We start from the raw sequence: 26,345 nt of genomic DNA, 5'->3' as shown, positions 1-26,345 counted from the left end.
AGGGGAGGGGGCGCGCCCGGTTTCTCGGACAGGGGGAGTGACCCAGCTGGGAGCTAGAGGGACGCGGGAGGCCGGAGGAGGGGGTCGGTCCGGAGCCGCTAATTTCCTCCGCTCCGCTGAAGCAGGGAAGGAAAAAGGGGTGCGGAGTGAGGACTGAGGTCTGGCTGGAAAGCGCGTCCTCACTGCTGCTCTCAGATTTCACTGCCTAGGACGAAGGCAGCACCCCGCCACCCCACCACTCCAAAATAACTCCCAGGCCTCTGGCGGAACACGGTCTTAGCCTTCCCGCCCCAGTCGCCTGATTGTGCCTAGGCTGCGGTTCGTTCCAAAACCCAGCAGAGAGGCGCGCGGTGGGCGCCCAGATCTGCGCCCAGAGAACAGGAGCCGGGCCTCCAGCCTCGCAGGATTCCCGAGACAGAGAGCACTGGCCAGGCGACCCCGCCGCCGCCCGAGCGGGAGCTGGAGGGACACCAGGTCCCACGCGAGCAGCGGGCGCCACTCCTCCTGGAGGGCCGAGCGCACGCCTCTCCCAGGCGCGGCTGGAAGTCCCCTCGTCCAGCACCCCCGAGGGTCGTAGTACCCGCCGGACCTCGGCCAAGCTTCTCCCAGGCACCGCGGTTCCCGCGAGAAATTAAGATTTTTCAACCCGGCCGCCCGAGAAGCGGGACGGGATTCGTTGCTCTTTTCTTAGAAAATAACATTTATTTCTAGCTCATGTCTATGCAAAGGAAAGCACAAAGTGAGCCATTCTCTGCAGCAGCGTTTCCCGCTGCCGGCCCTTCGGCCGAGGTGTTTGGCGAGTCCGGGGAGGCGGGGATGGGCTCCAGCGGGCGGCTCTGGCTCAGTCACACGTCACTCCGTTCCTGCTTTCATGCGCACCTTGACCGTTCCTTAGGGAAAGACTGGCCGAAGCAAGAGGGGCGGGTGGGCAGGATTCGTCTCGAGTTTACGATATATTTCATCTATAAAACCTGATAAGTACAAAGAGCGCATAGTCTAATTTTTTCCGTTTTGTCCTTTTTTTTTTGCTTGTTTTTGAATATTTTTCACGTTAATACCGAGGTCACCTACAGATTACAATTAATAACTTAGAATTCCATTTTATAACATTATACACTGGCTTGTATATATATGTATAGTTTATATATAGATTTATACATATATAAAAACTCACACTGCACCAAGGAAACCCATGCTTATCGGCATAAGCAACAAAGAGAGCGACAAATACCGCAACGAGGAAAGTGCACCTTAGAATTTTTTTTTTTTTTTACAATTGGTATCGATATATATGTGTGTCCCAAAGACTCAACTCAGTGCCAAGAGATTTATACATCCTAAATTTATATTTGTTAGAATATTTAAACTTTTTTAAGGAAAGGGGAGACACATAAGACAGACTATCCTGCCATCCATTTGCGAGCGTGGGCAGGTGGGACAAGCATAGAGACAGGAGAGGCAGGAGCTGGCCCGGCGGCTGCAGCCTCTTAATTCTCAAGAATTCCTGGCCTTTCGAAGGGCTGGGGAGCCTTGATGAGGAGGTTGGGGTCGAGGATCTGGGCGGCGCATCCCCTCCGAGAATATTTGCACCCGAAGCTGCTCGTCTCTGCTCGGCTCTCCCCACCCACTGTCCAAAACAAAACTGAAAACCACCATGGAGCGAGAGGACCCCAGCCGGGGCGCAGAGAGCGCACCAGGCGAGGCCTGGCCGGCAGCCTGCGGGAACCAGGCTGGAGTCCCTGTTTGGGGGCCGACAGGCTCGGGGCTGCTCGCCCTACTGCTTCTCAGGGGCGCCGTTGACCATGGGCCCGTACAGGCCGCCGCCGTAGGTCGGCTCCTTGTGCACAGCAGCGGCGGCGGCCGAGCGGTCGCGCATGAGATCGCTGAAGGCGTAGTCCATGGGCGGCCGGAAGCCAAGGGTGGGCACCAGGCCAGCGGTGGAGTAGGGAGCCATGAAGGCCAGGCCGCGGCTGTGCGCCGCCGCCGCCGAGTAGGCCAGGCGCAGGGGGCTGAGGCCGAGCGGCGCGCCCAGCGGGTAGGCGCCGGCGTCGGCGCCGAAGTGACTGGCGTTGGGCTGCAGTGGCGAGAAGGCCGAGCGACTGCTCAACGAGCCCAGAGCCCCGGGCGCCATGGCGCCGGCCAGCAAAGGTCTGTGGTGCGGAGGTGCAGCGGGGCCCGCCTGCAGCGGCGCGGGGAGCCCCGGGCCCCCGGCGGCCGCGGCGTCCACGCGGCCTGGCCACGCGTCGTCCGCGGCGCCTACCGCCCCCACTGCGGCCTTGTCTGGGGGTACGGTGGGGCCGAGGCCGGCCGCCAGGCCCCCGCGGTGGTGGTTGAGCACCTGCTCGATGGCCTGCACCACGTCGCCGCCGCAGCCCTGCAACACCAGCTCCAGGACGCCCCGCCTGTGGCCCGGGAAGACGCGCGTCAAGATGTCCAGCGGCGTCCGCTGCCGTGGACCCGGGCCCCCGCCCAGCCCTGGCGCAGACGAGGCCTCCGCCTCTTCTTTGTCGGCCTCAGAACCGGATTCTGAACCCAAAGGGCTGGCGGATCCCGGGCTGTCCTCCTCGCCGCCACCTCCGGGGCCAGCACTGCCTGGGCAGCTGCCACCTGCCTCCTTGGAGGCCCGGGCCAGGGGTGACCCCGAAAAGGACTCGCCGTCGCCGTTCTCTGAGCCCGAGCCTGGCCGCACCTCTGGGGACGATGTCCCAGGACCCGAGTCCGCGCCGTCGGGTGATAAGGGCTTTCCCGGCTGCGGTTGCGGGCTGCCTGGGCGGCCTGCCTGAAGCAGCGTCTTGGGGAACAAGTCAAACTTCTGTAACTTGGCCTCTAGGAGGGGAGAAAGGGGTATGTAAGGAGGGGTTAGCACGGAAATGACCGCACCCTGTGGCACCTGAGCCCTTCGGATCTCAGCTTCCTTTCCCTCTGAGCCCCACAACCCTCATTCACTGGGCTCCAAAGCCCGTCTTTTTGCTCCAGCGGTCCTTCCCCTCTGAACTCCTATAGCCCTAGCTCTCTTTCCAGGCTGTCAGAGCAGTCTTTCTGTACCCAGAACTCCAGCCACCTATGCCCTGTCAACTCAATGTCCAGTGACCCTCTTCCTACGACTGTGCCCAACATCTTCACTCTTCCTAGTCTTGCTCTGCTCTGGAGAAGTGGCCTGACCCAGAGTTCAAAAAGTAGCCAACACAACTCGCACCTGTACCACCACGCTGTATAGAAGGCCTCACTCTATCCCTGTGATTCCAAGAGCCAAGCCAGCCTCGGGTGTTCTCTGGCCCTGGGCAGCACAGCCTGTAAGGGAGGGTACCTTGGGCGTTTATAAGATTCAAGCCTCTCTACAGGCAAAAGTAGAGCCTCTGTTTTAATCCATCCTTTCCAAAATCAAGAGCTAAGAAGTTCTTCCCTCCCAAGCTGGAAGCTGAGACAATCCGCCCCCCTCACCCGCCACCCCACCCCCCCACCCACCCCCGCCCCGCACCCCGGCCTAATTCCCAGCCCTACCAAAACAGCCTAAGGAGTCTCAAAAAGAGTAGGGCAGGGGCTAGAGGGGGAAGAGGAAAGGAGATTGAGAGAAGGGAGAGAGCGCATACTCTGAGAAAAGGGAGACGAGTGGGGAAAGAAGCTGGAAAAAAGGAGCAGGGCGGTTGATCAGGGAACACTGGGAACAGAAGAAAAGGAATCTCGCCCGGGGAACTGAGGGGTTTAAAAGGAATTCAGTGTCTTCAATACTAGAGAAAAACAAGAGGGGCGGGGGAGGAGATTTGGAGACAGTGGGATTTCTGAAGAGAGTTGGGAAGCAGAGGGGCGAGGGCGGGGGTGGGGGGGTTGGGGTGGGGTGGGGAATCTGCGGCATGTGGAGAAGCGCTGAAAGAAGGAAAAGATAAGACGCGTGGGTTTTCGCGCTTGGGAGATGACCCAGTGAACTAATCAAGGAAGCTGGGACATCCCTGCGTTTGGGTAGAGGCGATAAGATTAAAACCTTTACTTTGGGGCCTGCGGTGGGAGAAAGGAATAAAGTGCAAATGCTTCAGAAAGGGGAGAAAGGAGAGTTTTGTGTGTTTATGGCCCAAATTAGCAGTTGGGTGCGCGGCCAACTCCAGCAGTTGGGGCATTTGGAGAACGGGATTCTACTCTTTCAGTATCGAGATTAAGTCCCTAAGGCCTCGCACCCCTGGACCCGTCCCTGCTCCCCTCTCCTCACCTGAGCTCCCCGCGCCCGCGGCGCCGCCCCCGGTCCCCGCGGGCGCTCCTGCTCCCGGCCCCCCGCCGTCGGCTGCGCACACAGAGCCAAAGACCTCATAGGCCGGTCGCGGCGGGATGATGCCATTGGCGGCGGCCAGCGCCAGGCCCTCGGCGGTGCCGTAGAGCAGCTGTAACTCGCGCGCCTCGTTCTCTTCCTGCGCCTGTTGCCTGCGCAGCGCCACCTGCGCCGCCATGACGCGCTGGCGCTCGGCGATGAGCGTGCACTTGGCGCACAGGCAGTCCTTCCAGCGGCAGTAGCGCTTGTGGCCCTTGAGCGCAGACACCACGCCGTGGTTGCGGCAGCGCGCGCATTTGGGCGTCCGCGGGTACTTCTCCGCAGCCCGCAACAGCAGCGGCGGCGCCCGTAGCAAGCCGCCCGCCACGCTCACCGGTAGCGAAGCGGCCGCCGCCGCCGCCGCTGCCACCGACGCCACCGAAGCCACGGGCGGCCCCGTCGCTGTCGCCGCCGCCGTCGCCGCGCCGGGTACGCTGGGCAGCTCAGAGCGCAGCTCCATGGCAGGACCTGGCGTGTAAGACCGTGGGAAGAGAGGAGAAACTTGCGGTGAGGAGCGCATGGTGCACTAAGCTAAAGCGCACCCTTGAGGAATCCAGGTTTAGAGAGGGGCATTTCGGCAGCGGAGAGTTTGGCTAACAGTTACCAAATTGCTGGGAGGAGTTGCTTTGGAGCCTCCTTGTAAATGCCCAGCTCCTTCACCCCACTCCCTTCAGAGTTCTTCTTATAACTCATTTATGCACTGTGTGTAGATTTCAATTGAATCAGTGGTTCCGCTGGGGAAAAAAGTTTGAAAGTCACTGGTTCAGATGAGTGTAACGTGGGTTCTTTTTCTTTTTAAATACCCCCAAACTTTAGCATAACTGAGGTTAGTCGGGTAGAGAAGAATGTTTGATGGGACTCGGATTAGAGAAAAATTTGACCCAACAATTAGACTGATGCCAAGACCAAAACGGGGAAATCCGGAGCGAAACGTTCGGTTTTGTAGAAGGGTGACGAGGAGGGAGGTACTAAAGCATGGAGATCAGCTGGTGGGGCTGGAACAGTTTTCTCTGGTGAGAGGTGAATGAGAGAGGAAAAAAAAATCAAGAATAGGAAAAAAAAAAAAAAAAAGCTCTAGGAAGTGGAGTGAAGGCGAGGAAACAAACTCAGGGGCAAAATTAGGCCCAGGGGCCCAGGGACCCGTGGGAATGTGGGGGCTCCAAATTCCAAGGTACGAGCCTCCAGAGAGTAAGAGAAAATGGTTGTGGAGCTGAGTTTAGGAGGCCTGGGAATGAGGACTAAAGAGGAAATTCAGAGCAAGAAATTTCTTTTCAATAGGCAAACCCACCCCGAAGGTTAGCATGAGAGGCGAAAAAAACAGCGAGAAACAGATGATACTGGGGTCTGGGACGAGGTCTGGGAGAGAGGTGTGTGCATGAAAAAAAGAACCCTCAGGCATAGGCTGGGCTGGGAAACGAGTAAAAACTACAAGTTTTTAGCCTTGTAGTCTGGAGTAGTCGGGGAGGAAAAAGTATCTTGCAGAAGTTAGGCACTGCAGAAGAGAGAGCCTTTTCGCTGAGCTACTCACCCAGCCTTCCCCTCCCCTCCTGGTTTAGGGATCCAGTCGTCAGACACGCCCTCCCCATCCTGGCGCCCCGCGGGACCCCACTCGGGAGCAGATTTCCCAAGTTCTGGTCTCGGAGTTGGGTTCGTGGGACTTGAACGGCCCAAGCTGGTAGGTCCGAGGCGTTGGGAGTCGCCTCTGGAACGGGGTCTCGGAGAACACAGGAGTCCCCCCTGCGCCTTGGCCTCTGAAGGCCCAAGGAGGCCCAACTCTTAAGCTTCCGCCGCGGCCTCCTCTGGGTCCCGGGTTCCCGGCCTGAGCCCAGGACCGGGTCCTGGTGTCTCCGCGCAAGAATTCTGGACCCCGTTCCAGTGAGCGCTGCCTCTTCCCTCAGGCCCCTCGAGCCGCGCAGTCCCTAAAGCCAGAGTGGCCCGGGCTTCGTCAACAGGGGCGGAAGGCCGGGCCGCGTCCCCCCGCCCTCCCTGAGGCCCTCAACTACCTGCCTTGGGCTCGGGGATCCTCCTCCGCGGGCGCTGCGCGCGCCTCCCAGCTCCGCCCGCGACGCTGGTGCTCTCGGCCTCTTCCCCTTGCCCCCGGCCCCTGATCTGACCACGTCACCCTCCTTCAGTCACCATGTCCGAACTTCCGGACCCCCTCTGAACGCTGCGCAGTTCAACCCTTTCGTCGGAAATCGGAGCCGGGGGACCGTTTAGGGATCGACTGGCTGGAACCCGCGACCCGGCCCTCGCCGCGTCCCTTCGCTGAGCGCGCCGGACGCTGCGCACAGCCGGGCCCCAGTTGCCCGGCGCTGCCAGACTCTCAATGAGCCGCTCGCCCGCTCTATTGTTGCTCCTTAGGGCTCCATTAGACAGAATTGGACAACAATGTGGCGCCTGCCATTGGCCAGGGGAGGCAGACGGCGCTCTGATTGGCCGGGCCCGCGTCCGGGGAGCCCCGCATTCTACAGTGTCCGAAAGATTCGAAACTCCAAAAGCTTCTCTGAGCGCCTCGGGGAGGGGAGGGGGCGCGCCAGGGAAGGAGTGGAAAAAAGTGGGCAAGGAGGAGCGTTGAAAATACCGTGACAAGTAGTTTCCGTGTGCCTGAGAGCGTGTGAATTGCGCCTAATTACCGTGTCCGGTGCGCCTCTACGTAGACGTGTGTAACCCTTCGGTTTCTGGGGCGCGGGCTCTGCTGCGCCGCTCTCACTGGCTAGGGGCGCTTGGCAAGGCCGACATTCCCAAGTAGCCCTGGCGGCTGGGGGCGGGATGGGGGCAGGTGACAATTCAATTACCGCGGCCGGGGTGGGGGTGGAATGGGAGCACGAGGGTGGAGAAGGGAGGGTGCTCATGGCATAAATGCCAGGATGATTTTTCCTGCCTTTATCCCGCTCCGTTTCGGCTTGTTCCCAAGTCCGACGCGTTTGGGGTAGTTGAGACAATTTTTCCCCCCTTTGCCGCCTTTAAAACGCAGGTCCTTTATTTTAAAAGTCGTGATACGATAGGCATCACGGAGGGTAAGTGTGGCTTAACGATTTTCGTTTTTAGAAAGGGGCCGGGAGAGAAGAAATGAGATTGCGCTTCCTGTCGGCGCCCGCCGGGCCAGAGCGCTCTGCGCCTTTCCCCTCCCAGCCCCCCTACCCCGTCCTTCTGCCCCATCTTGCGCTTTCTTTTCCTAGCTTTTGCAACATCCAGATACCTTTTCCGTGGTGGTGGGGTTATTTTCATCGTTGTTTTAAGTTAACAAACAGTTTGATTTTCTTTTTTAAATGAAAATGAAAAGTGGCCTCTCCGACTCCCCAGATCCCCTTCAACGCAGGACACACATCAGTCTGTCCTTCCGGTCCGGAGACAAGGTCGCCGCGGGCCCCCAAGAGTAGTTTTAACTTTGGTCACACTCTCCCGTCCTGACGTCACGGCTCTGAGGAACAGCTCGGTGTGCTGAGGTAACAGGTTTCGGATTTTGTTTCCCTTTTGAATGGCAACATCTGGAATTAATGCCGCGGTCCTCGAGCGGGATCGCTTTGGGTTTTTCTAGCTCTCTTTCCCGTTTCTTTCTTTTTCTCGTTCTAATGCTCTCTCATTCTTTTTCTTTTCTCTTTACTCCGAAAGTAAAGAAAATTCATTTAATTCATGAGCAAAGAAGAATGAATTTCCTGTCGTTCTCTCTCCACTCCCGACCAAGCTTTTCAGCGTAGCTTTTTCGAACTTCCAGGGCCCCCAGGCTCTGGCCCGCCGTCCTGGGCGCGAAGATTCGGCTGGGGCCCTCCGGACGCAGCCCTTCCCACCTGGAAGGTCAACTGCTGCCAGCGCAGCCGCCTCTGAGCCCGGGGCTAGGCAGCTGGGGTGGGAAGGCTAGACAAGCGGGGTTGCCGCCGCATGCCAGAGAACATCGCTTAAGTTCCTCAGCGAAGCCAAGCCGGGGACCCCGGCAGGGGAGGGGCTGGTTCGAGGAAGCGCCTGGCACGTACGGGGAGATTGCTTCCAGAAAGTTGACCAGGCCCGCACGCGACATGCTCAGACCTTGACCGTCTTCGATAATGATAGAAACCGGGCTGTTCGCCCCTAGCATATTCCATTCGCTGGAGCCTGAGAGAGAAAAGTGTCAGCCCCCGTTGGGTCTCCCGCTCTGAGTGAGGGTAAGGGCGTGAGTCTGGAATAACAGTTCTTCAGGGGCATAGGACCCAGACCCCCACCTTCCAGCACCTTGACAAGGTTATGAGGTTAAGGAAATCTATGCCTTAACTGCACCCTAGCGGGGGCGGGGTGGGGGGGCGGGTGGCTGGAGGAGAGAGAAGAGAATGTGGCGCCGGGGGCCAGGCGCCTCCCAGAGCTCCCTTGGATAAAGTTTTCTAGTCATTTTAAACCCCAAACGAAAAGAAGTATAGACGTCCGCCTAGTTTGGGAGGCGCAGGCGGGGGTGGGCGTTAAGGCCAAGCCGCTATGAGATTCCCTCTACTCCCATCCCAGTGATCCTGCGGCATCCAAGGGTCAAGCCACAAGGTTTGGGGTCCCCGTATTTTATCCCGCTGGTGTAGAAGGAATCTCATTTCCTTAAGACGGGGAGAGGACACAGCCTGGAGCCCTGCTCAACCAGAGGAACCCAGCCTCCCTAGAGCCTGGCCTTTCTCCTCGCATTCACAACCCAATAGGTCCGGGACCAGAACCTTTTCTTTTGATGTCCCTGAGGTTCTGATGTCCCCCTATGCTCATGTGAGTGCATGTGTCATGGAAGGAGTCAGAGTAACCGTCCTCCGACGAGGTGGCTGTACTCACACCTCCATAGGCCACTTCGGGCTAGTCCTGATTTGAACTGTGCTCTCAGAGGGGAGCAGACCGGAAGGGGGTCATTGGACCTGGCCGCCAAGGGTGGGGAAAGCATGCTCAGGTTGAGGCATTAGGGGGTATGCCCCTTACGCACGCGGCAGTGTGGCTTCACAGCTGGACATACAATCTGCACGTGTGACCTCATTCTGCACAAGTCTTGGACACACCCTCACACCTGAGCACCTCAGGTGGTGCTGCTGGTTTAGTCGCTTAGTCCTGTCCAACTCTTGTGACCCCATGGAATGTAGGCCATCAGGCTCTTCTGCCCATGGGATTTCCCAGGAAAGAAGACTGGAGTGGATTGCCATTTCCTTCTCCAGGGGATCTAAATGCATCTCCGACGCTGCTCTCCCATCCCAGAGGACCCCTTCTGAAAGTTTGATGGACTTTACAGCCCTCTCATAAGCATGTTCTCATTCTGAGACATACACTCGGTGTGTGACCTCTCACCCAGAGCTCCACAGACTCCCACCCAGGTGACTAAACACCCAGACCGGAGCATAAGCACTTGTGCCTGGCTAGTCCACCGACCTAACACTACTACAGGCCCCAGCGGGCCGCCGGACCCTGGGCAGAGAAAGTCAGACCTCTGGGACAAATGAGGTGAAGAGAGCAGAAAGCCCGCCTTCACACAATCGCACACATATTCACTCGCTTACGCATGTCCTCTTAGCTCTAACTCATTTGCACACACAGTTCTGCTGTGCCAAGGTGTGGGGGCCCCGGGTGAGCGCTCCAAGCAACGAAAATCTACTGCTTGCATGTCTGAGACTGGCTCCCAACCTTCGCCCCCGCCCAGGCAGTGGTGGGGTACAAAGGGACGGCCCTGGTGGGGGCCCAGGGTGATGCCGGGGGTGGAGACTGTAGGAGGGCGCGGTGGCGCTGAGTAGGAGCCGGGCCGGGGACGAGGATGGGGGACCCGGGAGGCATTGACTTTTGCGCTGTTTGCCCTCGGCAGCGGAGCGAGAAGACGCCATCTGTTTGCCGGCTGCGGCGCGTCCCGTTTAATTACCCTCCCGGCAGCCTAATAGAGATGATATTAAACTAAATCTTTCTGACATTAAAAGTAATTATCCCCAAATCAGGGGCTTCGGGACGGAATCGCCCCTCCTGTCTCTGCCCTTCCCCTGGCCGCGCCAGATTCCGTTAGTTTGGCTGAAACTCCTTACCGGGAAGGGGGCGCGGGGAGAAGAGGGAAGGTGCCTTTGGGAGAAGGAGTCTACGCAGGCCGCCCCAAGCACGCTGTTTCCAGTACAACTACAGACGCTCTTGTGTATACGATCTGCGCATGGATACACACACACCTGTACACGCACAGACACACAACGACAACATCTTCCTCCAGTTCAACTCATTAAGACTGTCTGCCGCGTGCACCCCCATTTGGACAGGGAGAAGCGCAGCCTGGTTTGCAGTCTCGGTCCCCAGCCCCTAAAATGGTATTTTTGCGTGGTCGAGCCCTCGGATCTGGCCCAGGCCAGAACCAAAGACCTAGATACAGGTTTGCAGCCACAAAGACCCTCTGCCATCGTGGGGCTTGACTTCTCAGGCGCTCGTCCTGCGAGGGGCCTTACGCCGCATGCTTCCTTCACATGCGATCATTAAGTCACACCCACCCTCTGCCTCTGAGAGGCAAGTCCTGTTATCCCACTTGACAGGTGAGAAGACAGACTCAGAGAGGTGAGGTGACTTGTCCCACATCTTACGACTAGTACGGGACACAGCAGAATTCGAACTCGGCTGTACCAGGAAAGCCAGAGTCCAGGTTCTGCCGGATTCCAGGCGCGGGCTCTTGCTGGGCACGGTGGATGTCTGGGCCTGAGGCCCCTCTCGGAACCCTTATCCTGGCGCCCGCAGGACCGGCCTCTTCCCAGGCTTTCTCAACTCCCCCAGGGAAGGAGTGAATTGGAGACCTAGCTGCAGGCGGAGGGAACGAGGGCATCCACGCGGAGAGCGCGGCCGGAACCCCAAGGCAGAGCCCCAGCCGCAGCCCTCCTCTGGTTCAAGCCCTTGCCTCTGCAGGTCGTGCCCAGGAGGAGCGGCCGCCCCTTGCCGCCTGGCTTCCCATCTCCACATCCTTCTTGTTGAGCGTATCTGAGCCTGGGACAAACGCGCAGAGAGTGATGTTCATCACCCTCTTACTTGCTTCTAGTTCTGAGTGCCTACTGTGTACCGCTACTCTGCTAAACGCTTGGTGTGTGCTGTCTTGCTTGTTCCGCAGTCCTTGGGGGCCGTGTGACGTGCGCCTTTCCGGATGAGTCGGCCGAGGTTCCAAGGTTCAGCGAGGCGACGTGACTTGCCCGGAGTTGTAGTGTTGCTGAGCCCAGAGGAAGACCGGCACCCAGATCCGACTCCCACTCCCAGGCGTTTTTCTTCTCACCTTCAGTTCTGGGCTGGTAGGGTCAGACCTGGGGGCTTTCAGTCGATTCCATTCTATTCAACTCGCTGGTTATTCACGGAGACGTGAACGTTGGTCATCGTTCATTTCATTAATGTCGAGCACCTTGTATGTGCCTGGGCCTGAGGACTGGAGATAAGTCAACCGTGATGGGCCCTTAAAGAGTTCATTGGCCAACTGTGGACCCAGTCACTTAACAATGACCTCACAGGGAGTACAGGGCTGAGGTGTGAGTGGGCAAAGAAGGGTCAGAGGAACCTTCTGAAGAAAGGGACCCCTGATGCAAGACTAAGGTTTCCAAAATGGAAACATTACTGCCTGTTCTGTTAAGTAAAACATTTTAGATATTTCAGCAAAGTGTATCTGAAATATTTCTATGTGCCTACATTTACAAAAATACACGTTGTTACTTTTTAAAATTTGCAAATATGATACGCACTTTTCATAGCAATCAATGTATCTACATAATCTTTTAAAGAATAGCTTAATATTTCATTGTATGAATGTACCTTAATTTATTTAACCAATTCCCTTTTAATAGGTATTTAAGTTTGTTCCCAATATTTGCTATAATAAAAAAATACAGTGAACATCCTTTGTGAATTTGCCTAATTATTTTCTTAGGACAAATTCCTAGAAATAAGACTGATTAGTCAGAGGGTCAGAGGCTTTTTTCAGTTTTTGATTGCAACCTGTCAGCACTCAGGAAAAGTTGTATCAGTGGATACACTCAACAGCAGTGCATTTTGCTGATCTTTTTCATCTTTTCCAGTTCAAGCAGGAAAAGGGGATCTTATTGTCACTGTAATTTGCATTTCCTTAGTTTTCCCCATATGTGTTGGTCACTCATGTTTAAAAAAATCTGTGTATAGCTTTACTTATTTTTCTAACAGATAGCTTCTCTTTTCCTTAATTTGTGATTGCTTTATATAGTAAAATCAACAGTACCCTCTTATCTGGACATATGCTGCATTTCTCCAATTTTATTGATCTTATATTGCTATTGTTATACCAAAACTAACACTTTTCATGTAGTCACATCTGTCATTTTTTCTTTATTCTATTTGCAGATCATACTTAACAAAAGTTTTTCAAATCCAACTATCCAAAAGCATTTACTTATATTTTATATTAGCACTTTAAATTTTACATTTATTTACATTTTTGAAATTAATTTGAAAATTAATATTGGAATATGTGAAGTAAGTTTGTGGTTTAATTTCCCCCCAATAATTAGTCAGTTATTACAGCACCGCTTAATGACTCACCATGTCCCCACTGACAAAATACCATAGTCTGCTTTCTCAGGTGAACTCAGGTCCTCTCTGCGCTTTCTCATCTAGGGAGCTATTTCCTTTTGCCCTAGTCTCACCCTTTTGATTATTGTAGTTCTGTAATGCTTGAAAGGGCAAGTCACCTTCTGATTCCTGATTCTTCCCTCCCTCCCCAAATTCTCATAGTTATTTTGAAAAGATAGTCTTCTAAATAAATACATTCGAATTTTTAAGGCTAGTTCCAAAAAGAAAGTGAAAAATTTAAAACCCTTTGGAAATTTGATTTAACTGCCTTTAGACATTACTTTGAGGGAGATTATACATCTTCACAACATGGTATTTTTTCATCTAGGACCCAGAATGACTTTTACTTATTCACAACTTTTACAGCCTTTTGTAAATTCTGTCATGCTTTTTTCCCCCTGTAATTCTGTTTCTTAAGCATTCTTTGGCATTTTATATGCTGTTGTGAATGGAATCTTTGCACTCATTACAATGTCTTAACTAGTTATGACAGGAGCACAAGAAAGTTATGGGTTATAGTATATTTATCTTGAAACCAGTCTCCTTTCTGACCCCTCCCCCTTTTAAATTAGTTCTCACAGTTTCCTGGAGCTGAGTTTGGAAGGACCTGGAATTGACCAGGCCAAGCAAGGGAGGGAGGGAGAGGCAATTTTGCACAGAAAAAACCATGCAGAGGCCCATGTAATTTGCAGGTCCTCCTGGGACTTTGGAGATGATGTTCACCTGCAGGGTGGTCTTCTGGAGCATTCTTCTCCTGGTCTCCATCTCCCAAGACGGCCTTTGGAAACAGCAATTGGGGAATCAGCCCTGGGGGCCGACAGGCCATCTAAACTTAAGCCACTGCTGCGCTTTGTGACCCATGCTGGGCTCACCTCCTGGCCACCCTGAAATCAGACTACATGGAGGAGGGCAGCAGCCAGGCTACCGAATTTCAGGGGAAGAGAATTCGAAGAGGATGAGCATTAGGGCTAGGCTCTCACCTGAGTCTGAGTTCTGACTCCACTTCAGAAATGCATGGAGGAACGCGTGTTAGCTGGTGTATGCACCCAGACTGTAATCCCCAGGTCACTGACCAAAATGAAGATATGAGGGAGGGATGGGGCTTGGAGGGATGAGACCTAACCCATCCTCACTGGCAGCCCCAGCCCCCACCCTGGGCCTCTTTCCCTCAGATAAAAGAGTTCTGCTACTCTAACTTCCACCCCCCGCAGCCCCACCGCCCATTCCCTCCACCCCTTCTTTTGCGCTAGGACCGCCCTAGTCTTTAAACTGTGTATGGTGGGTGAGTTCCAAGCTGCATGACTGGCTCAGGACCCGAAATTGGTTGGCTTGGAGCCCAACATGTTAGCTCTCTTTCCTGGCCGCGGTGGTGGCAAGGTTGGGGTCAGGGAGCTGGCTCACAAATAGGCCTTTGTGCCCCAGTGGGTGGTTCAGACTCTAGGCTTGAGGTGATAACTAGGTACAGACCACCAACCCCGCCCCCCCCCTTCCAGGTTCCTAGGCCCAGGCCAGTAAGTTACCTGGAAATTTCTACTGATGCTCTAGTACCCAGCCCCTTGGATCCCTTACTGTCCTTGCCAGAGGCACAGTAGGCACAGTGTGACCCTGCAAGCTCTCCAAGTGCCTCTGCATGCCCCTCTCCCCTCTCTGAAGCAATCTACATCATGTCGTATCAGAGGAACCTGAGAGGGGAAGTGACTTTTCCAGGCTCATACAGCTGGGTGCGGGGTAGGGGAAGCGAGCTGTTCTTTGCATCTACAGAAGAGACTGGTTGGCGACTTGGAGGAGTTGAGGCCACTTTCTTTACCCGCATTTCTCTGAACTGATCCCGTGGGGATGGGTGGAGGAAGGTGTTGGAGCCTCTTCTCTTGGGGGTTTCTTCACTCCTTTCTGTGCACCTAGAACCCCCCTTCACCCCTCAGGAGGGGCCACACTATGCCTCACTGCTGGGCAAGACTCGAGCACCACCTTTCACTCATCCTCGGCACCTTTGGTCACAAGGCCTGGCTGAGCAGGGCTGCCAGTGTGGAAGCGAACCTGGGCTGGAGTCCTGCTTTTGTCACATCTCCTCCTTTTTGTCACATGGGAGTAGAACTAAGGCTTTCACGGGAGCATCGTGAGGCTTCAGTAACACAAGTGAAGTAAACTCCTCAGTGTCTGACACGTAGTGGACTCAGCTGTACTGGATATTCTTATTTGTTAGCAGTTGTTGGATGAATGATTTTCTCTTTTTTCAGAGAAGAAAATTGTTCCTTTTTCAGTACTTTTTTTTTTTTTTTTCCCTCCATTAGAAGGAAGACTGGGGAGGTGATGACAAGAGGTGCCTCCACACTTGAATCAAAATCTGAAAACCCCCTCCAGAGTCAGAATTCTGATGGATCTGCATGGCTCAGAGAGCTTGTAGCGGGCCCAGGGTATTCCCTTCCTCGGTCACTTCACCCACTCTGCCCAGCACCTTCTCCTGGGACTCCATTAACCAGAGCATGTCTGCTACAAAGCACAAAGTGGTACAGTGTCAGTAAGAAAGGAGCAGCCCAGCTCAGGGCACACCCCCAGCCTCTGGAAGCATCCCCTCCTTTCTCTTCTCAGAGGCCTCCACTATTTGGAGCATGCCTGGTGCTGCTGATTCCTAGGAGAGCTCCCCTAGTAGGCCCTGGACCCCCATGACACACTACCACTTTTATTCCACAGAACCTGTTCTTCATTCTGTGTTCATGACTTCCCATAGCATGTAAAAGACTCATAAAATGTACCCCTTTTCGTATGAAGAAACGGAGGCATGTAGGCAATACCTGTGTAAGCCAGTTCCCCACTGATGCTTGGTGTGGTTGAGGAGGCCAGAAGGGAGGCCTTGGCTAAGTCACTTCATTGCTCTGGCCCTCCATTTTCTCATCTGTAGGTAGGCCTGCTGATCTGGAAATGCTCTGAAATGAGAGGACTATGAAGACCCCGCTAGGAAGATGATGATCCCTACGTAGGATGCGCCATCCAGCTGAGGCCCTGGCATCCACCTCTGGAGTACAGCAAAGTTCCTGGCCTCCACACCTGGTTTCCCATGCATGTGCTTCCACCTGACCCCCCAAACACAGAAAAATTTCAGTAAGACTCTCCTTGTTGCCACCTCCTTGGAAAAGTCCTACACAAATGTTAGCAGTTTGTGCCCAAGGAAGGCAAGAAAATTTCCAGGGGGCTGGAGACCTGAGCCCAGAGGGGCAGATCTGATCCCTAGGATGCCTACCTTCTCTAACTCTGGGATCTGACTCTTGGGCTTGGGCGGCCCATTCATTACAGAGGGTACTCTGGCCAGAGCTCCTAGATGGGGTTCACCCCTCCCCAGAGCCCCTCTGACTGCCTGCATGAGGGCCTCCTCTGGGGTCCCACATCTCCTGGCACTCCTCTAAGCATTGCCCACACTGCCTTGAAGTTCGTGGCCCCAGGCCAACCTGGGACTTCTGGGTCAAGGGTAGAGGCTGCGAATCTGTGTTAAACAAAACGCCTAAATGATGAATGGATGTGTGAGTCAAAACTGACCGAATTTCCATAAGGAAAAGAGCACTTAGGTGCCCTTAAAAGTGCTTCAATTAAATGCTGGTTTGATGAAAATGCATGATGGAAAAAGCGTTTATCTTAGAGTATGCTATATAGTAGCTGTGAGACTTTGGGCAAATGATTTAACCTCACTAAGCCTCAGTTTATCGATGTAAGAGACAGGGATTGTAGATCCTGTATATTTCACCTCAGAGGGCAGTTTTGCTATTCATTCATTTATATAACACTGACTGTCTGTGCCCTATGCCAGGCCCGGTGAGGACACACCTGTCATGGTCCACAGAGGAGACTTCTGTGCAAATAATCACAATAATGTGATAAGTGCTCTACTGAGGGTAAGCGCAGGGATTAGAAGGGGCCCTAACTCGTCCTGAGGATTCCGTGAGGCTACCTGGAGGAGGAGTAGTGGGGTGGAGTGATCATTGCCTGAGTTCTGGAGACAAACTGCCTGTGTTTGAATCTGACTTCTTGGTTTACCAGCTGTATGACCTCGGGCAAATTACTTACCTAATCTCACCAATGTGCTTTAATTTTCTCACCAATAATGTGGGGATACTAATATTAATAGTATTTCATAGGATTGCTGTGAGATGTAAATGAGTTAATACAAGTAAAGCACTTAGTGCTTGGCATATAGTAAACATGATATAAACATTCACTATCGTAACAGCCATCTATCAAGCACCTACACAGGGCCAGGCCTGTGCTAAGGGATCTGTCAATGATCAGATTGACACGGACTCTACCCTCATGGAGGCAAAATCTGAACTGAGCATCAAAGTACAAATTGCTTCTTATCTAAGGAAAGTTTGGAACAGAGAAGGCAAAGGAAGGAACTCAGTGGGTGCTGACATTTCACAGGCAAGCAGAGCAGGAAGACTACAGAGCGGACAGAGGGGGGCCTTTCAGAGAGGTGGGAGGGACAATAAAGAAGTGCAGAATCCTGGAAGGCAGAGGGGAGTGGGTGAGAATGTTCACTATACTCTATTATCTGTGGGCTAGAAGCTACAGCTACTGAAGCAGCTCGTGGAAGGCGCCTCACTGGAGGGGAGACAGAGCAGGCATGAGCGTTGGGCTCAGATCCAGACTGGAAGGTCAGCTTCTTTCTCTACTTGGACACGTCTCTTGGACAGTGTCAGTTTCTCCGAGCCTCAGTTTTCCGGTTACATAAGAGACACTAACAGTAGGGACCTTACAGTGATGCTGAGGCAGTTGTGGGAGGACAGTGCATAGAGCCCCCAGCACCATGCAGGTCTTACCTGTGCACTCAACACCAATTCTTCTACTCTGTCTCTCCTCACCAGTGCCAGTTGGTTTTGCTCCAGCTCCAATTAATTAACTGCTTCAGTTACTACTGGGTGCACGACAGCTACATGCCAGACCCTGGGCTGGCTCAGAGAATAAACAGATGACTACTATCTGGTCTTTGCTCTCACAATGTTCCCAGAAAGGCTGGATGTTAGAGATGGAAGTGACCACCTTATTAGTATTGATACGTGACTATCATTATTTCTTTGTTTGAATTTGGTTAGTAAGTCCAAATTACTGTGTGTTTACTTCGAGTCATTTTGCTAGGCCTTGAGGATATGAAGTAACTCAGACTCTTTGGGGAGCTCACAGTCTGGGGTCAGGGGGAGGGAGAGCACGTGAGCTGAGAGTTCCAGTTCAGAGCGATTCAGCACTGCAACAAATCCAATCCAGCTCAGCACAGGCCCCTAACCTGGAGAGCGTGCGGGGGTGTGGCCATGGTCCGGTATACCAGCCATGGTGGAGGAAGTGAAGCCTAAACTGAAAGTGAGGGCTGGATGGATGGATGGTGCAAGGAGTCTCATGGTGACGGAAGAACAGTCAGGGGAGAGGGACTAGAAAGTTGATGCTTTTAGGAAACTGCAGGTATTTCAGGATTGAGGGCGTGGCTGGAGATACAGATGGGGAGGGAAGTAGGGACAGATGACAGGTGGTTTAAATCCAAGCCGAGTTTGGATTTATTTGGAGGACAATGGGAAGCCTTTGAGGGGATAGAAGCAGGGGTGTGGCATGGTAAGGCAGATGTTTTATAAAGCTCTTTCTGGCAGTTAGGTGGAGACTGGTCTAGAAGAGAAAGGACTGGAGTAAGGGAGATCAGTTAGAATGTAGTTTCATAAGCCAAGTGAGAAATTTAGGTCAGTAGGGACAAAGGATGGAGTAGGGAGTGGAGTTTGGAGATGTCAGAGGCAGAAGCTATGGAAACCTTCTTAAATCACTGCATGTACTTAAGAGGCAGTGCTTAAATTTTGGCTCTGATGCTCTGGGGAATGAGTCATTTTGGAATGCTGAGTTTTCTATAAAAAGTGACTTTTTAAACCCTCTTGGCATCCACCAACATTTAAAAGATGTTATGATTGTAACTATTATTTGAAATGCTTTAGTTGTGTCATACTTTATCTGAAGGTGGCACTGAACTGTCATAAACACAGAAGCTTTGGCGTTGAAGATCTGGGTCCCAGACTTCGCTCTGCACTAGTTCTAGAGCTCAGCCAAGTCACTTCATCATTTTGAGTTCGCTGCCTCTTCAAAGTGGGGTCGAGATGACCCACCTAGCTGGTGGTTGTGGTCTTATGGGAGGTAACGTACCCAAAGCTCTAAGCATAATGTGGGCATATCCTGAGTGCTCAGCAAGCTAGTCGTCCTCGCTCCTCCACCTTCTCACGATGCCCTGGGCTGACCCTTACGGACACCAGTAACTCAGTGACACTTTATGCAGGGCTCTCTGACCTTCCCTGAAGGAACCCAGAGCACTGCATTTGGACTTCTTGTGTCTGCTTTTCATGTTTTCTGTGTCTTCCCCCAGAACCTGCCATTTCATACTGCTGTCGTTACCCAGATAGTAGATGTTCTCTAACTCCCTTACATGTTAGCTAATAGTTAAGTGTGAATCATTTAATCTTCACAACTTTATCAACCAGGTACTTTTATTATACACTTCACAGCTAAAAAGCTGAGGCACAGGAAGGTGAAGTAATTCCCAAGGGCACACTATTAAGTGGGGGAGTGACTTGAATTCAGGCAATATGGCTCCAGAGGCTATTCTCTTAACCACACATTATGTCAGTTAATAGACTGAAGACTGGAGAGCAGGTCTCTCTTATTGGTGTTTCCTTTCAGAGGAGACTTCCAAAATGCAGGAGCTGCATGGCCAGTTGGGGTTGTTAACGGTGATCTTCCAAAGCAGACTGAGACAAAGGAGAAACACTAAATGTAGAGGGAGGTTCAAGGCAGGAAAGCCTGGTTGTTGCATCTTACCCTCTTTGTGGCTTTTAGAGTTATTAATAATAAAAAAAAAGACTTGATGAGAAGAATCGACAGATTCAACTTCCCAAATGGTCTGATGTTGTTTGCATAATGTAAACGGTGGTGGGGGGAGTCGATCAAACCCACTAACAATTTGATAAATACAGATTCTCCTTCCAGAATAGAACACATTTAACTTTTTGTATACAGTTGTAGGGAATTCTAAGATCCATGTTTGGACATGAAATTTAGAGGTTCTTTATGGAAGAGCTGTGGACCTGAGTATCAGAGCCTGGGGCTTGAGTTCTACTCTTCTACTGCCATTCTCTCTGACTTCAGGCAAGCATCTACCCTCTGAGCCTCAAGTACAAAATGCAATGATCATGCCTGGCCTGCTTCCCTCGCTGCAGTGGACTGTAATGATGGCTGTGGAAGGTGTGGTAAAATGCAGAGTGCTGTGCAAATGTTATTAGCACACTGAGGTTCAAAGAATTTACTCACCTTGGGTCACACAGCTATTCAGTGGCAGAACCAAGGTTCAAACTAAGACACTGTAGTCTCTGGAATGTGTGTGTGTGTGGTTAGGTCTCCCTCCAAGAATCTGAAAAAGGATCAAATGAGATAATGCATGTGGAAGGGTCACTTAGACTATAAAGTGAATTACTCCTGGACTGAATTTAAGATTCCACATCCCATCTGCCTGTGGGATTCAGGACTGGTCGGATGAGGGGCTGAGGGGGATGGTGGAAGTGTGTCAATCAGAGACGCTGCTTATGGAGACAGTTAAGACCCCCTCCCATATCCACATGAACTTCTGTGCTTTCAGGGAAATCTGCTGGAGCTCTGCAACCTCCCTGACCAGCACATTTGACTCAGCATGTCTAGCTTTGAGAGTAGAAATTTTAATACAACTGCAGACTTACTTTATGTTTTTAATGTTACTAATAAAGTCTATAAAAACCTGAATCCTCTTCTCTTACACTGAAAAGGAAAGACTCCATAAAAGAACTCAGAATTTGGATGCTTGCAATTCAAAAATGAACACCTGTGTGTCTCAAAAAACTAGTGATGCCCGAGCACGACACCATTGTAAACCAGCAAACTCCCCCAAGCTGCACCTTCTGAGAGGCAGCAGGAAACTGGCAATACTTCCTTAAACCTTCAAACAATTTCTCCAAACATACAAGTGATAATCCAAGAAATACAAAGGAATGAACTGGATTGAGGCAGGGATGACTGCAGCCCTGGAATGATACTCTGGACAGATGGGCAAGAACACAGAGCACGTGTTCTGACCAACACATTTCTGTGTCCGGAGGCTGGGATGTAAAGCCCAAGGAAGCAGTAAAGCCAAGGACAGGAGGAAGAATTACAAAGGACAATGCTCTTTCTGTGGGGACAGTAAGTCATTTAATGTTTTTCTTGGATCCTAACTTTACATGTCATTTTAATGTTGTGTTTGTAAGAAAGGACATAACATTTCTCTGGCCTCCTGTTCTAAAGCTCAGTAGAACAGAATGGCATGAGTGAACAGTGATAACTAGCTGGGGTGTCTCCTAGCAGAGGGACCAATACAATAGGATTTCATGAGACCGAGCAAGAACTTTTCAAGGCAGGGTTGAAAAAGGGTGTGTAAACTTCATACAGGTTCAAGTAGCATTTAATAACTTTTATGAAATCGGTTTCAGAGTAAAGTCTATATTATTGGAATACAGAAGTGAAGGTGATAGAGGGGAACAATATGATGCAGTCAAACCCAAATTAGATGGAACAGGTCAGATATGAGAGTGAACTCAAGAGTCGCCTCCCTCCAGTCCCCACCCACACCATTGCTGCTGGTCCTGAGTGTGGCCTGGGTTCAGGGCTGTTGCTTCTCCACAGCAGCTACAGAACATGGGCTCCCTGGAGAAAGAAGAGCTGGTGTCCAAGTACATCTGTAGCATTGGAAATGATCGTCTTGTGGGGCCATCAGTTTAGGAAGGTGGGAGTGGAGCTGGAGAGGAAGTGCTCAGGTTGAACTACTCCGGTTTGGGTCTCTTTTCCTTACAGCCTCCCTTAAGAGACCCCTGGGGCCAGAGAAGGCCTGTACACAGGCAGATGTAGCATTAGTCTGTTAGGAACACACTTCTCTTAAGAGAGTGTTCAGGGGAAGTCCCTGGTTTGCGTGTCAGAGAAAAGACACAAGGTGGAATTTTCCTGGCCAATGCCCATTTCTGGGCAGAGGGAAAATGACCAGGCATATCTCAGGCTGTTGTTAAGAGTCTCCTGAGAACCCCTTGGTTTGGGTCAGGGGGACAAACCCAGCACTTAAGACTCTTCTGGGCATGTACAAAATGTCAAATCAGGATCCCAAACCCTAGGATAGAGACCACAGGTGATATAAAAACAGATACGGAAAAACATTTCAAGACTGAAAATAAATCACTGGTGGTGAAGGTATAAACAGTTCTTGCAAGAACTAAATTCCCAACCCCAAATCCATAGATTATTAATAATCCACATTTACTAAATCATCCCAAATTATTATAGGTAAGTTCAGGCAATACATGTCTTCTGAGCTGAGCCCTCAGGTTTGCTCTCTTAAATATATGAAATCAGAATTTTCAGCCACAGAATGAGATCCCTTTCATTTGAGATAGGAGTCTACCATCTAATACTGAAACATTAAAACAGTGAAACAGTGGGGCAGGTTCCTTATTACAGCCGGGCTCAGAGTCCACGGGGTGGCTGATCGGATTTTGGCGACAGTCAAGGTGCTTAAAACACCAAGTGACAAGGTCCAAATATGTGATGGAGTAGAGGGAGAAAAGAGCGAGAGAGAATTGCATTCAGTGTACACTGACGGACCAGCAACCTGGGAGCTGGTACCCATGAGGTTCTACCTGCCCAAGTGCAAACCTAACAGCAGCTTTCTGCAGCTGGGCCAGACACTGAAGTCCTGGCACTGGTCCTCTTCACACTATCTCAACATTCACATCGTGAGCTTAAACAGTTTCTCACACTGTAATGGGACAGCAAATAACTCCCAGATGGAACCTGGGGACCCCAAGGCAGCAGCAATAAATAAATATCTTGCTATATGTCAGATGCAGTCCTCAAACACCTTACATCTTAGTAAAGGAGTCAGGAAGTATCAAAAAAAATGATATGCCTTTTGTTTTCCTACAACAATGTTTAATCTCCATGCCAAGAAGTCCCATTTGACTTTATCCCCCTGCCTCTTAAAATTAGGTGACAAAGTAGAAATCCAGTCATGAAAAGAAAAAGGCAGGGGTGTATGAGCCCTGGCTCAATGAGACATATCAAATACACAGCAGCCTGGTGTCGCAGGTCAGGCAGAATGGTCCCCGACCCTGTGTGGGGAAGATGGGCAGGGAGAGGTAAAAATCCTACTGCATGATCACTCACACTTTAACAGCGCATTAGTCATTGAACAAAGGTGAGGTGAAGGGGTCAGGGTGGAAGAGTTGTAATTCTCTACAATGAGGATTGGGAACATATACTCGCGGATGGGAAATTTTAAGTAGCTATGTTTATTATTACTTTTTTCCAGCAATCTTGCAAGAGGCAGAAGTGTGACATTGAGTTGAGTGAGACGAGCGTGTAAATGGGTTGATGAGGAGCCCTCCTCTTGATGCAGGCCTCTGGCTTGTCAAGGAATGGCTGGTTCCACCGCTGAGCCATGTTCACTCTTTTGCTTCAAGGAAAAGGGTTTCTTGAGGGAACAACTTTACCTCCAATAATGATTTATTTGGGTCCAGCTGGGTTACCTAAAAAGAAAGAAAATATATACTCAAAAGACGGGAAGCAGCACTATTTTCTCTCGCGGCATTCAGGTCCTGTCCTGAACTCTGATTCTGAGCCTACTATGTACCAGCACGAGCATTTTCACACCTACTATTTTCATCTGATTCTCAAAATAACCCTGTGAGGTAGGTGTTGTCCCCATTTTATAACCAAGGAAACCAGAGCTCAGAGAGGCCAAGTCTCATAGTTTAGTGGAAGAACTAGCATTTGACCTCAGGATGTACGTTCAAGCTGGAATCTCTTCCTGGGCAGGTGGAGACCCACAGCTCAGCTGGGACAGCAGAGCAGGAGGGCCTTAGGAAAGGGTGCTGGTTAAAAACTAATCAGCATTCCAGAGGACATGCACTTGTTTAACTCTGGACAGCAGGGAGAACCTTTTCTGTTTGGTGGGAGAGAGCTAAGCTTTTGGGGCTGATCTTCCTGCTGAACACACCTGCAGCAGAGACTATACGGTGCCCACCCCATGGAGCCCAGAGACGAGCATCTCCCCTACTGAGGAGAGGCTCCCTAGGGAGGCATATCAGTCTCCCTGTTGGTGGCATTGGTGAAGATATTTAGTTCCAAAAAAAGAAGGGAGTTGATGCCATAATATGACTTTATATTTTAGAAGTAAAAATTATTTTATAATATGAACTAGTACAGAGAATAAAGCTAGACAGAGTCTTCTTGGCTCATTGGGGTATGTTAATCATATCCCAAATCAAACCCTATATTACGTTTATGTCTTCCTTGGTCACCGGCAAGGATGTGATGTGGAGATTTTCTGAATCCAAGAGTGAGAGAAAAAAAAACCTCAAACTTTCCTAAAGGGAACATGAATTTTAAAAAGCTGAGACATACTAATACTAGTCTAGCGATACGGACAATGGGCCGTGACTCCAGAAAGATTCTGGTTTAAATCACAACTGCGTAGCTATTAGCTCTGTGGCTTTGGAGTTAATATCAACCCTGTAGGACTGATATGAGGATTAAGTGAAGAAAAACATAATTAGCACAGTGCCTGGCACAGAGCAGGTATTCAGTGATGGCTGCCATATATGTGAGTAACTATAAGGGTGGATGATGGACACACAGATAAACGGACAGCTCCAAGTGTGTGTGACGGGAGGCTGGGCAGTCTGCTCAGTCAGATTTGTGTACAGGAGCTCTGGGCCCCTGGGCAAAGACTACAGCACCTGAGACAGGCAATCTTGTCCTCTGCTCAACTCAAGCCACACCTAATGAGATGGCTCTGCTGTCTTCTCCAAGATGATGGGGAGAGGACACCCTGGGGGCCTAAGCGTCACAGGCAGGCTGGTGAACTGAAGAAGGGAATACTATCTTTGACTGTATCCAGATGGAAATCTGGTATGCCCAGGAGGGTCATTAAGGAGACACATCCGCCTCCAGAATCCTCTCTGCTTACAAGGAACCCATTGCAAGGCTGCTCTACTGATATCTCTTGGGCTCTGGGCAGATGGGCAGACAAGGTGGTGGGGAGAGCCTAGCCTGCTGTCTGTCTTCCAATGCACAGGGGGTAGGGTGGGGTGGGGAGGGGGGGCAGGCTGCAGGCAAATGTTTACCCACTTTCCCAGTTAACGTACAACACTGCGCCGGCTTCTGTCAACAAACAGAGCTATGCTGCCTCTGCTTCTGACTCGTTGGCATTTTCTGCCCAGCTGCTTCTGCTATTGTTCTTAATTAACAAGCCAGAGCTCTTCCGGCATCTTCTACTTTGTTATTTGTGGTTCATAAATATGATGTTTGCTGGGAGAAACCAAAATCATAATACTGCTAGAGCTGTGCATACCAGCAGAAAGTTAGGCTAAGAAGCAAAAGAGGCTGGGAGATTGGAGCCTCGAGGCCATATTATCGATATACAAGGTTAGATGTTTGGAAAACACACCCAGTTTTCACTGTGTCTGATAAAAGTTGAGTGATTTTTCCCAGTCAGTTTAAGTGGGAGAACTGGGATTTGAGAAGGAGAAAACTGTAATTTCTTGAACACCTACTACATGTAGAGCACTTTAAATATGTTATTTCATTTAATCCCTAAAAAGCTAGGCAAGGTAAGACGGAGATGACAGAATTGAGGCTCAGCATGGCTGCCACTTGTTTAAGGCCACATAGTTAGTGAGGGTCTGTCTATACAGTACAGTAGTTAAAAACAGTGAGGTAACAGATTCAAACTCTAGCTCTGTTACTTACTACTTATATGACCTTGAAGAAGTAATACAACCCAAGGGTCTCAGTTTTCCCACCTATAAGATGGGAATAGTAAAATTCTCTTTTATAGGTTGTTGTGCTAGTTAAATGGAATAATGGTGATGAAGGCTCTGGTACAGAGACTGAACCAGTAAGTGCTCAGCTGGTAGCAGCCATTACTAGCTGGAGCACTGCCTTGGGTGGGGACTGGATCTGCCTAACTTTAGCTGGAGCTCTTTCTCCAAAGTCTTCTGGAGCTCAGGCCTGCACTAGGCTCTCTCTCTTACTTCCATCTTGTTGCTCAGCAGAAGGGCTCCCTTCTCTCTGATAGATCAATGTCTCAATACTTGGAGAATCCCGTCAGCAGGGCTGTGCCACCAAAAGACTGCTCACATTAAATGTGGTTGTGTTGGGACTGCTCCTTCTGGTGCCCCGTATCACAAGCAATTTTGTTCTCTGAAGGTCATTTCAGACAGAAATTTAAAGTGAACAAGGACAATTTCGTTTCCATTCTCATCTGCCTGGAGTAGACAGAAAGACTGTACTGTACGGAACCTAGCAAGATGCAGGATGCCATGCCTTTCCCCAGCAAGAGTGTGGCCATACTGTGAAATGATCCTGCAGTGTTCTGGGCCCCATTCAAGAAGGATAGGGAGTGTGCTGGAGGGACCTCCTGTTAGGGAGGAATCTAAAAACCATGTTTTCTAACACACAT

At 51.2% G+C, this 26,345-nt stretch overlaps 2 protein-coding genes across 7 annotated transcripts in view; both read right to left on the bottom strand.

Moving 5' to 3' along the window:
* Positions 1-680: 680 nt before the first annotated feature.
* On the bottom strand, positions 681-7,005 carry DMRTA2 (DMRT like family A2). 4 transcript variants are annotated; one of them, XM_061412028.1, is made up of 3 exons: positions 6,301-7,005; positions 4,202-4,765; positions 681-2,826 (listed from the first exon to the last, which is right to left on the bottom strand). In XM_061412028.1, exons 2-3 carry the CDS (start codon positions 4,755-4,757, stop codon positions 1,775-1,777), a joined length of 1,608 nt encoding a protein of 535 aa, XP_061268012.1. In that variant the 5' UTR covers positions 4,758-4,765; positions 6,301-7,005; the 3' UTR covers positions 681-1,774. The 4 variants fall into 4 exon arrangements, with proteins under 4 accessions (XP_061268012.1, XP_061268010.1, XP_061268011.1 ...); XM_061412026.1 differs by having other exon boundaries at positions 6,305-7,004; XM_061412027.1 differs by lacking the exon at positions 6,301-7,005 and adding an exon at positions 4,902-6,294.
* Positions 7,006-23,152: 16,147 nt separating this feature from the next.
* Positions 23,153-26,345, bottom strand: part of FAF1 (Fas associated factor 1) — a 498,425-nt gene continuing 495,232 nt past the window's right edge. For 2 of the 3 annotated variants that reach the window (XM_061412019.1, XM_061412022.1), the window contains one exon: positions 23,324-23,409. In XM_061412019.1, coding sequence (XP_061268003.1) covers positions 23,406-23,409 — 4 coding nt within the window. In that variant the 3' untranslated portion in view covers positions 23,324-23,405. Of the gene's footprint in view, positions 23,410-26,345 lie in introns of all 3 variants that reach the window. The other variant, XM_061412021.1, reaches the window with a different exon arrangement.

This window comes from Bos javanicus, chromosome 3 (genome assembly GCF_032452875.1).
Source record: "Bos javanicus breed banteng chromosome 3, ARS-OSU_banteng_1.0, whole genome shotgun sequence".
Taxonomy (NCBI): domain Eukaryota; kingdom Metazoa; phylum Chordata; class Mammalia; order Artiodactyla; family Bovidae; genus Bos; species Bos javanicus.
Note: the sequence above shows the minus strand (reverse complement) of the source record. Positions and strands in the feature narration are given on the sequence as shown.